The 14323-nt window shown below is 35.2% G+C and overlaps 1 protein-coding gene across 2 annotated transcripts in view; it reads left to right on the top strand.

Moving 5' to 3' along the window:
- The window catches only part of GLRA2 (glycine receptor alpha 2), a gene marked incomplete at both ends in the record, with an annotated part of 210829 nt that overhangs the window by 76152 nt on the left and 120354 nt on the right, over nucleotides 1-14323 (top strand). For both annotated transcript variants that reach the window (XM_080909613.1, XM_080909612.1), the window contains 3 exons: nucleotides 7397-7479; nucleotides 10660-10797; nucleotides 12574-12788. In XM_080909613.1, the coding sequence (XP_080765739.1) occupies nucleotides 7397-7479; nucleotides 10660-10797; nucleotides 12574-12788 (436 nt within the window). The remainder of the gene's footprint in view (nucleotides 1-7396; nucleotides 7480-10659; nucleotides 10798-12573; nucleotides 12789-14323) is intronic.

A 14323-nucleotide genomic window follows, 5' to 3' on the forward strand; every position in this document is an offset into this window, starting at 1 on the left:
AGCCTACTGAACCCAGTATTAACAGGCGGTTTCCCATCCAAGTACTAACCAGGCCCAACTCTGCTTAGCTTCCAAGATCAGACAAGATCTGGCACGTTCAGGGTGTTATGGCTGTAGACTTGAATTTTTGAAAATGTGATTGCTTGCTCATTTATTCAGAGAGCAGAGAAACTCTCACATAATTACTCCTGCCTTTGTGTCAGATCTAACAATTCCACAAGGACACAGAATTTTATTAGCACCACAGATGACTGAACATACTGAGAAAAATTCTCCACAAACAGGAAACTATCCCTGAATCCGGTCTCAGATGAGAGCTCACTGGGTGACATTTTATTTTTGTTTTTTGCTCATGTACATTTCTTTTAAGACAGGTTTTACATTTGGAGCACAATAAGCATCAATAGTCAAACAGAGGGTTAGCGGCTGTATGCTTTGTTAAATCATGTTGTTGGACAAGCAAACAGGAAGAGACTGTAAAATCTAATTGGTCCTGCATGAATTGCAGAGCCCAAAATTTATGATGTCTGGTTTAACATGCATCTGGAGTCCTAAAGTTGGCTTCTTCTTTATCACCACCCCTTTTCCTTTGGCATATATATTGAACAGAGTAAAATGCCAGAAACCTAAAATCGCAGTTTGGTGACTTTTAGATTTACATCTACTTTACTGATAAACATTCTAATCCAGATTAGTAACATTCATATCACCCAAGAACAATCTCTGTTTTCTTTGCTGATCAGACTCTCCAAAAGTAGCTATCACCTCATTTTTATGGAAAAGATTAAAGGTAACTTAAATAATAAAAATTCCCTCTATATTATTTTGTACCAATATTCAAAAAATGCCCTAAATGAGTTTGTTGTAAAAAAATAAATAAATAACAAAATATCATAAATTTGGTGTATTTCAGAGTTAAATACTTGATTTAAAATTTGAGTAGTCTTCCAAACATTTTTGAAACATAAATTAGACATTAGCAGGCAGTGTTTATAACATACCAAATTCTTTCTTTTCTCCATACCCTGAAATACTAGGACCGTTATACCTAAAGCCAATGATTTGAGGACTACCTTCCTGCTTCTTTTGATGTTTATTAATGAACACATCTCCTAAAGCATTACCAATAATGTCCCTACTGGTAACACACACACATATCTAAAGAAGAACCTGGTCCTGTTTGTACAAGAAAAGAAACAAATTTCTCAGAGGCCATAGATCTTTAGTGAGAGTAAGAAAGCTGAGCAAGCATCTGTGTGCCTTCTCTGTGTATTTATTCTCTTCTCACAGGTAGAGTTGCCTGGAACTCAGAAAAGTTCCATAAGGAATAGGTCAGAGGTGCCACCAATGTGTGCACAGGGACAAAGACTCTACAATCCATAAAAGAATCCAGTGAAGAAAGCATTATGATGATGAATAGCATAATTGAGTTGTCACAATAGCAACTGTGTAGTCTTTAGATATATCCACTTTCTTTATTATTTTATTTTAATTGTCAAAGGGAAAGCAAGCCATGTGCCACTGGGAACAGCAGAGATCCAGGGGTGCAGTCCTGGTGAGACTGCACTGCGAGTAGCCAGGGCACAGAGAGGTCTGGGCCGAGCACACAGAAAGAGCCTTCCCCATTGGTTCAGGGGAACAGAAACTCTGCTTTAGGGACTTGGTTTGCACCCGGAGGGCCTGTGCTTGAGGACCAAGCACTCAGGCCATTTGCCACCAGGAACAGCAGAGATCCAGGGACACAGGAAGGTACACGGGAGAGACAGGAATCAATCACAGATAACAAGATGGCAAGAGGAAAGCAGAAGAACTTACCCAATGGAAACCAAGACAACCTGGCAACACCAGAACCCAGCTCTGCATCACAGCAAACAGCAGAATGCCAAATACTCCAGAAAAAGAAGACTCAGACCTGAAATCATACCTCAAAATGATGATAGAGATCCATAAAAAAGAACAGGATGAAAAGCATAAAGAAATAGAAGATTTAAAGGGAAACAATAAAAACACTCAAAGAACTAGAAGAAAATAAAAGCAAAGAGATGAAAGAATTGAAAAAGTAATTTAAAATAGAAATGGAAACAATAAAGAAAACACTAAAAGAGACAACCCTGGAGGTAGAAATCCTAAAAAAAGGAATCATGAGTCACAGATGCAAGCATCTCCATCAGACTACAAGAGATGAAAGAGAGAATCTCGGGGGCCAAAAACAACATTGAAAACATAGACAAAGCATCAGATCCTACTACAAAAGCATATACTCAACAAAGATGGAAAATCTGGAGGAAATGGATGAATTTCTAGACAGATTCCAGATAGTAAAGTTAAACAGGGCCAGGTAAACGATCTAAATAATCCCATAACACCTAAAGAAATACAAGTAGTCATCAAAAGCATCCCAACCAAAAAAAAAAAAAAAAAAAAAAAAAAAAAAAAAAAAAAAAAAAAACAGGTCCAGATGGGTTCAGTGCAGAATTCTATCAGACATTTACTGATGACCTAATACCAATAATCTCCACAATATTCCACAAAATAGAGTCAGATGGAACACTACCTAACTCATTTTTCGAGGTCCTTTGTTCCCTAAACCACACAAAGACCCTACAAGGAAAGAGAACTTCAGACCAATCTGATTTATGAACATTAATGCAAAAACACTCAACAAAATCCTTGCAAAACCTAATCCAAGAACACATCGAAATGATCATTCACCATGACCAAGTAGGCTTCATTCCTGGCATTCAGGGATGGTGTAACATGGAAATCCATCAATGTAATCCACCATATAAACAAACTCAAAGAAAAAACCACATGGTCATCTTACTAGATGCTGAGAAAGCATTTGACAAAATTCAACACCCTTTCATGCTAAAAGTCCTGGAAGGAACAGGAATCCAAGGCCCATACTTAAACATAATAAAAGCAATATACAGCAAACCAACAGCCAACACCAAACTTAAAGGTGGTAAACTTGAAGCAATCACACTAAAATCAGGGACTAAACAAGGCTGCCCACTCTCGCCCTACCTTTTCAACATAGTACTGGAAGTCCTGGCTGGAGCAATTAGACAGCAAAAGGAAATCAAAGGGATACAAACAAGAAAGGAAGAAATCAAAATATCACTATTTGCAGATGAAATAATAGTATACAAAATACCTAGAATAGCGAAATCCATCCTCAACAATAAGCAAACATCTGCGGGAATCACTATCCCTGACCTCAAGCTATATTACAAGGCAAATGAGTTAAAAACTGCATGATAATAGTACAGAGATAGGCATGTGGATCAATGGAATAAAATAGAAGATCCAGAAATGAGGCCTCAAATATATGGTCACTTGATTTTGACAAAAAATCTGAAAAAATTCAATGGAAAAATGACAGCTTCTTCAACAAATTGTGTTAGTACAACTGGCACTCAGCATGCAGAAAAATGAAAATAGACCCTTTCTTATCTCCTTTTACAAAGCTCAAGTGCAAGTGCATCAAAGATCTCCACATTAAACCAGGTACACTGAAACTATTAGAAGAGCAATTAGGGAAAACCTTAGAACACATAGGCACAGGAGAAATTTTTTTGAACAGAACAACAATGGCTTTTGCACTAAGGTCAAAACTCGACATATGTGACTTATTGAGATTGCAAAGTTTCTGTAAGGCTAAGGACACTGTCAAAAAAAGAAAACTTCAGCCAACAGATTTGAAAAAGATCTTTACCAACCCCACATCTGATAGAGGCCTAATTTCCAAGGTATACAAAGAACGTTAGAAGTTAGACACCAGAGAATCAAACAACCCTGTTAAAAATGGGGTATAGACTCAAACAAAAATTTCTCAATTGAGGAATATCGAATGGTTGAGAAACATCTAAGGAAGTGCTCCACATCCTTAGCCATCAGGGAAATGCAAATCAAAACAACCGTGAGATTCCACCTCACACCAGTCAGAATGGCTAAAATCAAAAATTCAGATGACAGCAGATGCTGGCAAGGATGCAGAGAAAGGGGAACACTTCTCCACTGTTGGTGGGGTTGTAAACTGGTACAACCATTCTGGAAATCAGTCTCGCTGTTCCTCAGAAAATTGTACATAGTACTACCTGAAGACCCAGTTATTTTACTTCTGGGCATATACCCCAGAGATGCTCCAACATACAACAAAGACACAAGCACCACAATGTTCATAGTAGCCCTATTTATAATAGCCAGAACCTGGAAAGAACCCAGATGTCCTTCAGTAGATGAATGAATACAAAAATTGTGGTATATTTACACAATAGAGTACTACTCAGCTATCAGAATCAATGACTTTATCAAATTCTTAAGAAAATGTTTGCAAAAATGCTTTTAAAATATTTACATTTATCTATGTTTTTGAGCCAAAGTTCAATTTAAAAAAAGAAAAAAAAAGGTGATAGCTTTCAACATTCTAATGATCTTTCCATATTTTCTGGTGTTAACTCACTGTAATGATCTACAAAATTTGATTATTATTATTAATATTATATGCAAAACATTTTAGTTTTTTCTTTTCAAATTGAACATATATGTATATATATATTTGTGCACATGTGCATATGTATATATGTGTATATATGTGCATATGTGCATATGTGTATATGTGTATTTATTTGTATATGTTTATATGTGTATATTATGTATATATGTATATATGAATATGGGTATATATGAATATTATGTATATATGTATATATGAATATGTGTATTTTGTGTACATGTATAAGTATATACGTATATAAATATGTATTATGTATATATGTATACATGTATATATTTATACATGTATATATGCAGATATGTATGTATGTGTTTATGTGTATATGTGTATGGTGTGTATGTGTGTATATGTGTATATGTGTGTATGTCTATGTGTATATGTGTATATATGTATATTTATATATAATTGTGGGACAAAAGTGATATCAGGTTTACTAATAAAATATAGAGTAATTAAATGGTTTTCATTAATTTATTCATCACCGCAAATGTTTATTTTTGTGGTGAGAACATTTGGAATTTACTCTCAGAAAATTTGAAATGTATAAAACATTATTTGTTAAATTCAAAATATTGACAACAAATCTTACATAAATCTCCTTCTTTTGCCTACTTAACACTTATATTTGTCTATAGCAACATTCACAGGAAAAAAGTCAGAGCCAAACCTATTTTTGTATGATGAATATATTGTACTTTGAAAATAGAAAAGAAAATCTATTTATTTTAAGTCCATGAATTGTTTTGAGTCACCACTACTCCGTGTTTTGAAATCAGCTATTTATTTGTTTATGTACTAGCTAGAGATTTTATTTTTTCTTATCTTCATTGTTCTTACTTTGAACAATTTGTGATAGTGATATTAAGAAAACTGCATTTTCTTTTTTTATTGAACAACTTTATTTTAAAAAAACAAAGATACATGTACAAATTTTAAGCCTTTTTGCATAAAAGTATACGAATACATTTCTGTCAATGCTTGGCTTTTTTTTTTAAGGTTTGCTAGTGTGCATTAAGGTCTTACTAATTACAATGAGCATAAAGTACATGTAAAACAGGACGTAACCTGGAATTAGTCAAAGTTTTCTTGGTGTGTAAGGAGTAAACATGATGGTTTTTCAAAACAAGACTTTACATTTGAAAATCTGTAAATAACTATATATTTATATCTTTAAATTAACTCAAAAGTTAGTAAATATTCTTTTTACATGGAAAGATTATATTTTAAGCCAGATGTTTACAACTCCAAGCCACCTTTGCTCTGCAATCTTGGTGTTTAGAGTCTAGAGATGCCTTTCAAAAGACACCTTATTCATTCTGTAATGAAATACAACACTGGATTTGATGAAATTATAATTAAAAAATATTGAAGAAAATAAAATTTTCTAATTTTATTTTTCAGCTCTTACTATGAAAAGACATGTTTTCAATTCCTGAAGCTGAGTAGGCTGATAATGGATTGTATGAATATTTTAAAGCAGCCTATACTTTTCAACACAAGACATCACAGAATAAATAATGAACAAAAACAAAACAAAAAACCCTACAAATGTTTTCAATAACTAGAAACATCTACTTCTAACACAGGATGCATTTGTTTTCAAGACTGAATATATTTCACTAGAAATGTTGCTTTATGACATGCTTGTCCTCTCACTGCTGTATTTTAATGCATTTGACAACTTTCCACATGGACTCCCTATTCTCACTTCAAATCTCAAATCTTTCCTTCCTTTCAAGTGTGTGCTGCAATTCCTTAGTGCTTGAATACACTACAAAGAGAACCATAGGAAATAAAGAGAAGCAAATTAGGAGGGGAGTTGAGAAGGAGCATAAAGGGAAGGGAGACTGGGGTAATAATATGAAAGCCACACATATTTTTGAATATGAAAGATAATTATGATATAAAACGTGGAGCTGTTTACTTCTAGAATTAGAGTCAAATAGTCATAAACATCATATATCCTACTTCCTAACTTGGTCAGTGAGAAACAAGTGTTTAGCAAATTTTAATATCTTTCTTTGGGTAGAGTGGAATTATAGGCAGTATCAAGAAGAAAATTTAACTCTGCTGATTTTCAATTCTAATTGATTTTTTTGAATCTTTTAAGTACAACAAATTTCAGAGTAAGAGGCATTCAGCATTCACAGGAGAAATCAAAATGAAAATGATAAGAAGGAGATGGTAGCTCATTGAATATCCTGATTTAAGAGGTCGAGTTGGTTGGAACGTCCCACAGGGGAAGGTGTTGGAATTTTCTCCAGTGGGTGCAGAGAGAAAAAGACTGTGCAACCCACTATCTTGAAGTGTTTTTGTTTTCTTATTCAAGGCTTACTTATTCTATAACTGTGGAAATCCTATAGTGAATGCTGTATATATTGCTAATTCATCCATATGCACTTGTAAATTAAAAGTCTGTGAAGCCAAGTATCTGCCCAGTTGATGGAAGAAGAACAATTATTTCTTCTCATTATGGTGTGTGTGTGTGTGTGTGTGTGTGTGTGTGTGTGTGTGTTATGCAACTAAAACATTCCAAACATTAGCTCTTTTTTATCATTATTGGGGTTGAGAGCCCGTTGTTCATATTATGACATTTTTACTTGGGAGTAGCATTATTGTTAGAGAGAGACCAAATCTGAAAGTTAAGAAATATTCAGAATCTGGAGGTTGGAAATTAGAAAGCAATGGCTTATAATGAAATATCAAAATATGTCATAAAGTTACCAATGAATATTCTTCATTAAAACAATGTTGACCCGAGAGCTTAGATTTCAATATCTGAATCAATATATTTTGCTAGTGCTAAATGGACTTTTTGTTTCTCAAGAATTATATTTCACAGATTTTAAAGTAGGGTTAACATTCTTTTTTGTTAAGACTCACGTTGACTTTATCCTGTCCCATGGACCTGAAGAACTTTCCAATGGATGTCCAGACCTGTACAATGCAGCTGGAGAGTTGTAAGTCATCACTGTTCATTTACCACTTGTTTGTTCTAACCACTGACTTGCTTCTTAGTTTGTCTATTAGGAATAAATACTTGTAAAGCTCACCAACATTGAAGGTCTATTGGAGGATCGGTATTTAATAGGAGAAGTTCATTATCAATACCTCAAGGCTATATTATCTATCTATCTATCTTTCTATCTATCTACATATCTATTTATTTATTTATTTATTTATTTATTGTTAAAGAAATTTTCCTTCCTCAAAAAACCCTTCCAACTTTGATTTAGCAAGATTTTTTAATAAAAATAAATTTTCCTTGTATAATTATGTTTATTATCCATCTCTCCTTTACAAAGAATCACTACATAATCAGAAAACTGTATTTCTTTCTGTAATATTCATAGAGACCAAGGTATCCGAAAGGATACTGGAAAAAAGTGATGATTGCTTTGAGAACAACCAAAAAAAGCCCGTATCCATATGTGGATTCAAAAAGGAGAGGCACTAAGGCAGAAGCTCAGCAGGAGTGTAATTGCCTAAAATGCTCAAGGCTCTGGATTTGATCCTCAGCAATACATGAATGAACAATTAAAGGGCATAAGTTGACAAAGAATAAGAGTTGGCATCTTCCTTAGATAGGCAAATGATACACTAGGAAATGATGAAAAAAATAGGGAAATGTCATCTACTTTGTCCCCTTTATTCTCTGACTCTGCTGCCACCAAAATCTTTGACATGTGCCATAAGTTACTTGTGCCTTCAAGGTACTGGGATTTTCCATTAAGAGACATGAAATTTCCTCTGGCTTGCTCTTGTCAGTTTCTCTGTTTACAGAATCCAAAAAGAAAAAAAAAATAGTAAGTGCTACTGACTTACAGATTTTTAAGAGATTTAATGAGACAAGGGGCAAAAAATTATATTAACTTCTTGGTTTAGAAAAATAATGAGTGTAAAAAGACTCATGGAATATTTTTTTTAAAAAAAGAAACAGTGAAATACCTATGTCCCTTGAAACTTCTTATAAAGATAAAGAAAATAGTAATCATATTCTGTTTTCAGATATTGTCAGAGATAAAATGAGACTTAAAAAAAATTAGTAGATACTCTCTGAATTTTTATTTGAAATGCTATCCCCTTTCCACTGTCCACTCCCATTCCCCCTACAATTGTTTCCAATATCATCCTCTCCACCTCAGTGCCTAGGCATTCCCCTACACTGAGAAAATGTGCCCTCCTTGGACCAAAGACCTCTTCTCACATTGATGCCAGACACTGCTATCCTCTGCTGCATATGGAACTGGAGCCATGGACCTCTCAGTGGTTTGTGTTCTAGTCCATGGGAACTGTGGAGGATTTGGTTGGTTCTTCCCATGAGGCCACAGCAGAAACCAGATATGGGTGCCTCTTCAGGGGCTCTGCCAGACTCAGGTAGCTGAGAAGGCTTGCAGCTAACTACCAGACTGAGCACAGGGACTCCAGTGAGGGTGATGGGGGGGGGGGGTGAAGGAGACTTTTTATTTACATGTTATATGTATTTATTTATTCCATGTTGTCATATCTCTTTAAAAAGTTGAGAAAAAACTTTTTACACGTGTTTACTCTACTTCTCTATAGCCCCCTAACCTCTGCCCTATCACTGTATTTTCTCTGTAAAGCAGGACCCAGATTTTCCACCAACAGAGATTCTTCTAAGGCATAAAATCTTTAATTGTAGATTTGACTTATCCCTTTATCCATTTGTTGCAGGTAGTTAGGATATATTTGTACAAATTAGCAGAAGAGATTGGCTATTCATTGCTTTTGTGAACAATCAATATTTGGACATGACCCACATTCAACTTTGAAGCTTTCAACTTTGAAGCTTTCTACAGTTTCATTTTTTGCCTTTAAGGTGTTCCAAAGAAGCTAGACACCAAATAAATTTGCCATTGATTTCTATGTAGGGTTGGTGTGTAGTAAGCAAGAATAAGAATTTATAAACTTAATAAATACACTATAGTATTAGGCAAATCACTCTTCAGAGAATATTATTTGTCCTTATCAGTCTGATTTCCATAGTTCAAATATTAAACAAAGTAAAACACAAAAACCAGGAGGGCCCAGAAATAATGAGTGAAAATAGGACTAGCTGTCTATTTCTAAGATGATGCAGAAATACGCAGGGGAATTGACAAAGAATAACCCACTTGAGCAGGCTCTTGGAGAGAAAGAGCTAACTTTGGTTTACTGAACCATTAGCTAACCTACTTCTTATGATTTCTATGATTCTAGTAATATACCAATAGGGCATTACAAAATAAGGAACCTGATGTACTTTGTGTGAATAATGAGTGGGGCAATTTAGCAATGCATTGGAATATATAACTGTTTTTGTGGGGTTTGTTTTTGTTTTGAAATATCGTTTTATGTACCCCTGTCTGGCTATGTAGTCAAGGATGATCAGGAACATTTGATCATCCATCCTTCATTTCTCAAGTTCTGGGTCTACAGGCATGTGCCACCACTTGTTATTTTATGTGGTGCAGGGGATTGAAAGTAGGACCTTATCCATGTTAGGAAAGAACTGCATCAACTGTGTTACAACCCCCGCTCCTGTATCATTCATTGCTCTCTGCTTACATATTGTACAAGATCCTCTTAAATGACTTGCCCATAGCCCTTCACAGTTGCTAAAATGACTGAGAATTTACTCTTAGTAATTAACAAAAGTCTCTTACAAGTAAAGCTAACCCTCCAAATGGGCCAAATGGGCAATGGTAAAACTTGCAGCCAGACCTACAATGAACTTCATTCTCATCAAACATTTCAAAAGAAGTGGTTTCATTTGAAATACGAAGAGAGCGCCATAAATTGGATTGTCTTATTGAACTGCCACAGAAACAGCTCTTTCAAGTGAAGAAAATCTTCAAAGGGTTTTTGTACTTGTTTACTTGTTTGTTCTTCAGAGAGAGTTGGTGAATAGAGGCGGGAGATAAAAGATTCTATAGATTCCTTTCTCCCATTATACACACAAAAATTAATCAACCAGTACCTTGCTGTGTTCAGTTTCTCTGCACCTGATGACACATAGTTATGATGACTGTAGAGCAGCCCTTATTAAGATTGTGCCTAAAATGATTGTGCGCTTCTGTCCTTATATATCGGAGTTTCCTAGGAAAGATACATTGGTTGTTACTACTTCTTTCTCCTAGTTGGGTACACCATGAATGACCTGATATTTGAGTGGTTAAGTGATGGCCCAGTACAAGTTGCTGAAGGACTCACCCTGCCCCAGTTCATTTTGAAAGAAGAGAAAGAGCTCGGCTATTGCACAAAGCATTACAACACTGGTAAGGTTTCCTTTCACCTGCTAAACCCGCTGTCTCCATTTGCATGTGATATCAGCTACCATATTATCTTAATTGTTGCACATGTATGAAGCGAATTGAACTTAGAAGAACTCTCAACTGTGGGTGCAGCAAATAATCTCCCTCAAAGTAAGAAAAATTAGGAATGTTTGCTCTTCTCTTACTGAGAGCCTGCTGTCGAATGAGTCCAAGGAAAGGTGTTCAAGACCTCATTAGGTGTGCAGAAAACAAAACCTTGACAGTTCCTTGCATTCACTCTTCAAATTGTGTCCTAAGGTCAATTTGCATCCCTGGCCTTAATTGAAGAAAGTGATAATGGTATAGGTCAGTGGAAACCCAGAAATAGAGATGTGCTCTGCAGTCCTGGAGAGCAATACCAGTCTCAGTGAGCATCATCTAGAGAGGAGTCAGGTGGATCTAAAGGCAAAGGGGGGCAAGGTTGAGGTAGTGGCAACAAGTGGGCATCTATTGTTCCCTGGAAGATTGTACCTGACCAGGAAAGCCAATGTCATTTATTCCAAATGCTCTGATCTTTCTATAACATGAAGTGTGGTTGTAGAGAAACAGTCATCACAAACTGCTTTGGGTCCCCTGTGAGTAGAACATTCCACAGCAACAAACAGTGGCTTATTACAAAGTAACTAAAGCCTGATTCCAAGGTATCCTTCTAAGACTTCAACCCAGTCTTCCATTTTTGTAGGAAATAGTCCAAATGACTTTCCAGCATCTAACTCAAAGTTAATAGAGGAGAGAAAAATGAGGAAAGAGTCAAAAACATCTACTTCTTAATAATGATGTTAAAAGTTGTAGTACCTTCCTATGTACTCTTTTATTGATAGATGGAGAATTTCTAGGAATGAATACTCTAAGGTTCTTCAAGCAATTATTCCAAAGCTAGAAAGTTTTGACAAGGAACAAAATGTACACCTATCTCTGTACCTGTTGGTTTCACCATCAAGAAAACAGAGACATACAACTATTCAAACACTCAGAATATTCTTATTGCTTCTTAGAAAATATTGAGTGGATAGGGAGATAGTTTAGTCAGTAAAGTGTTTGTCATGCATGTGTGTAAACCTGAGTTTAGTCCCAAGGAGCCAGGATATGGTGACATGTGCTTATAGCATATGCACTGGAGTGGGAGACACAGGTTGCCAGCCAAGAGACTGCATTTGAACACTTGAGACTTGAGACTGTCCTCTGTCTTTTATATACATGAACATACATGGACTCCAACACAAACATGCTGTCTCTGTCTCTGAATTTGACTCTCTCTCTCTATTTCTGTCTGTGTGTCACTCTGTCTCTCTGTCTCTCTTTGTCTCTCTGTCTTTCTCTCTCACTGTCTCTCTCTGTCTCTCTGTCTCTCTTGGTTATAATTGTTTTGTGTTTTGTATTCCATGGTAGATTATATGTTATACAGAACAAAGTATATATTAATGGTTGCACATAATGTATATATTACATATAACACAAACATTTTGGTCAGTCTTAAAATGATAGAGACCTATGTAGAAAAATATGTGACAGATGAATCATATGATTTAAGTATTAAGGTTCTTTAACCCTCTCATGCTTACACTATCATTTTCATTACTAGAAGAATTCAAAAAGTTGGAATTGATTATGTAGGGTGAGAATTTGTCTAAAGTCCTTCCAAACTGTGTGCAATGTTCTTTACTTTTGAAAAGAAAATATAATAGTAGAATGGGGGAAATGAGTTCAATAAGATGTCAAATGATCCTTTTCTGCTTCTAGGCAAGTTTACCTGCATTGAGGTCAAGTTTCACCTGGAACGCCAGATGGGTTATTATTTGATCCAGATGTACATCCCCAGCCTGTTGATAGTCATTTTGTCCTGGGTGTCCTTTTGGATAAACATGGATGCAGCTCCTGCCAGGGTTGCCCTTGGCATCACAACCGTCCTGACAATGACTACCCAGAGTTCAGGTTCCAGGGCATCTCTGCCAAAGGTAAGAAATAGCCTCATTTGGCTGGACAGGCTCTCCAAAGATCTAGTGGAAAACAAAATTCTGTGAGAGCAGAAATGTTGCCATTCCACTATGCTGTTCGAAAGATGAGTCCATTAAGAAAATAAAATGCTGAGTTTGCACAGACCATATGAAGCTCAAAAAAAAAGAAAGGCCAAAAGTGGAAACCTCAGCCCTTCTTAGAAAAAAAAAAAAATGCAATAAGTATATAGCACCCGCTCAGAGTGGGGTACACATAGAACTTACATCATTAATAACTCAAGAGCTAAGAAGATAGCCTTATAGCAATTTTTGTTATTTAAAAATCATTATGTTTAATCCATACACACCAATTAAACTTTGACTATTTCCATGTTACATTTTGTTTTACATGTACTTTATGCTTATTGCAACTAGTAAGATTTCAATGCATACTACCAAACCTTTAAAAAAAATCAAGTGCTGACAAAAATATATTCATATAGTTTTTTTTACAACTTTATTAAAAAAGAGATACATTATTTATATAGTTTTATGCCAAAATTCCTTTAAATATGCACATGTATCTCTGTTTTTTAAAATAAATTTGTAAGAAAAAAATGCTGAGTTTGAGAGTATCAAGGCTCTGATAATAGATCTTCAAAGTGATATACATACATATATATATGCTTATGCTGGAGCAAATACTGCTTAGATAATAAAAACGTCCTTCTTTAGGAGCCCCAGCTCCCTAAAATTGTATATATGTGTTTTCTCCTTTTGATGATTACATTGTGCCATTGGCTTCAGTTTTTTGAGAGTATCAGTTCAAATTAGCATTCATTTTTGATGAATACTAAGTTTGATGAAAACTCAGTTTCATGGTGACTGAATGCTCTCTCCAAAATCCCGTTTCATGAAATATTTGGGATGTAATCCTTTATCATTTTTGGCTTGAGCTTAAGTTCGGTTGTGTTGCATTTAATGTGATGAGAAGTATTAGAGTATGCTCCATGTTAGCTCTGCTGTTTGTTACATAAGACCACAATATAGTTGAGGCTTGGGCTTGTAATATAGGTGAAATAAATACCAGAAAAATAATTGTGCAACTTAATTAAGTCTCATAATTCTGAAGATAGATGCAAGATTTTATATTGAAATGTAAGCAAGTGGCCTACCTCCTACATCTTTTGAAACATTTTATGGAATGATAAATAGAATAATGCCCTTGTGTCATATTCCTACGAAAATACAGATGTCATAAATACTCAATGACTTTTTCAACTACATAATCATGGTTCCATTTTAGTTAATAGAAATTCTAATCTACTTGATGCCCTCATGCCAAACAGGTTCATTTGCTTATTTCTCTCTAGCTATTACTTACCACTATCATTGCACACCATTAAACTGTAGGATGCAAAAACAGGTTTGACACTATAATGGACAGCTAAGTGTTGGTGACAAGTTGTGAGCAGATAATGTCAAAACGTAAGACATTTGCCTTTTATCTGCCCATTGCGATGAAAAGAATAACCACTTATTTGCAAAATGAGATT

The sequence above is a fragment of the Micromys minutus genome (assembly GCF_963924665.1).
Source record: "Micromys minutus genome assembly, chromosome: X".
NCBI classification, from domain to species: domain Eukaryota; kingdom Metazoa; phylum Chordata; class Mammalia; order Rodentia; family Muridae; genus Micromys; species Micromys minutus.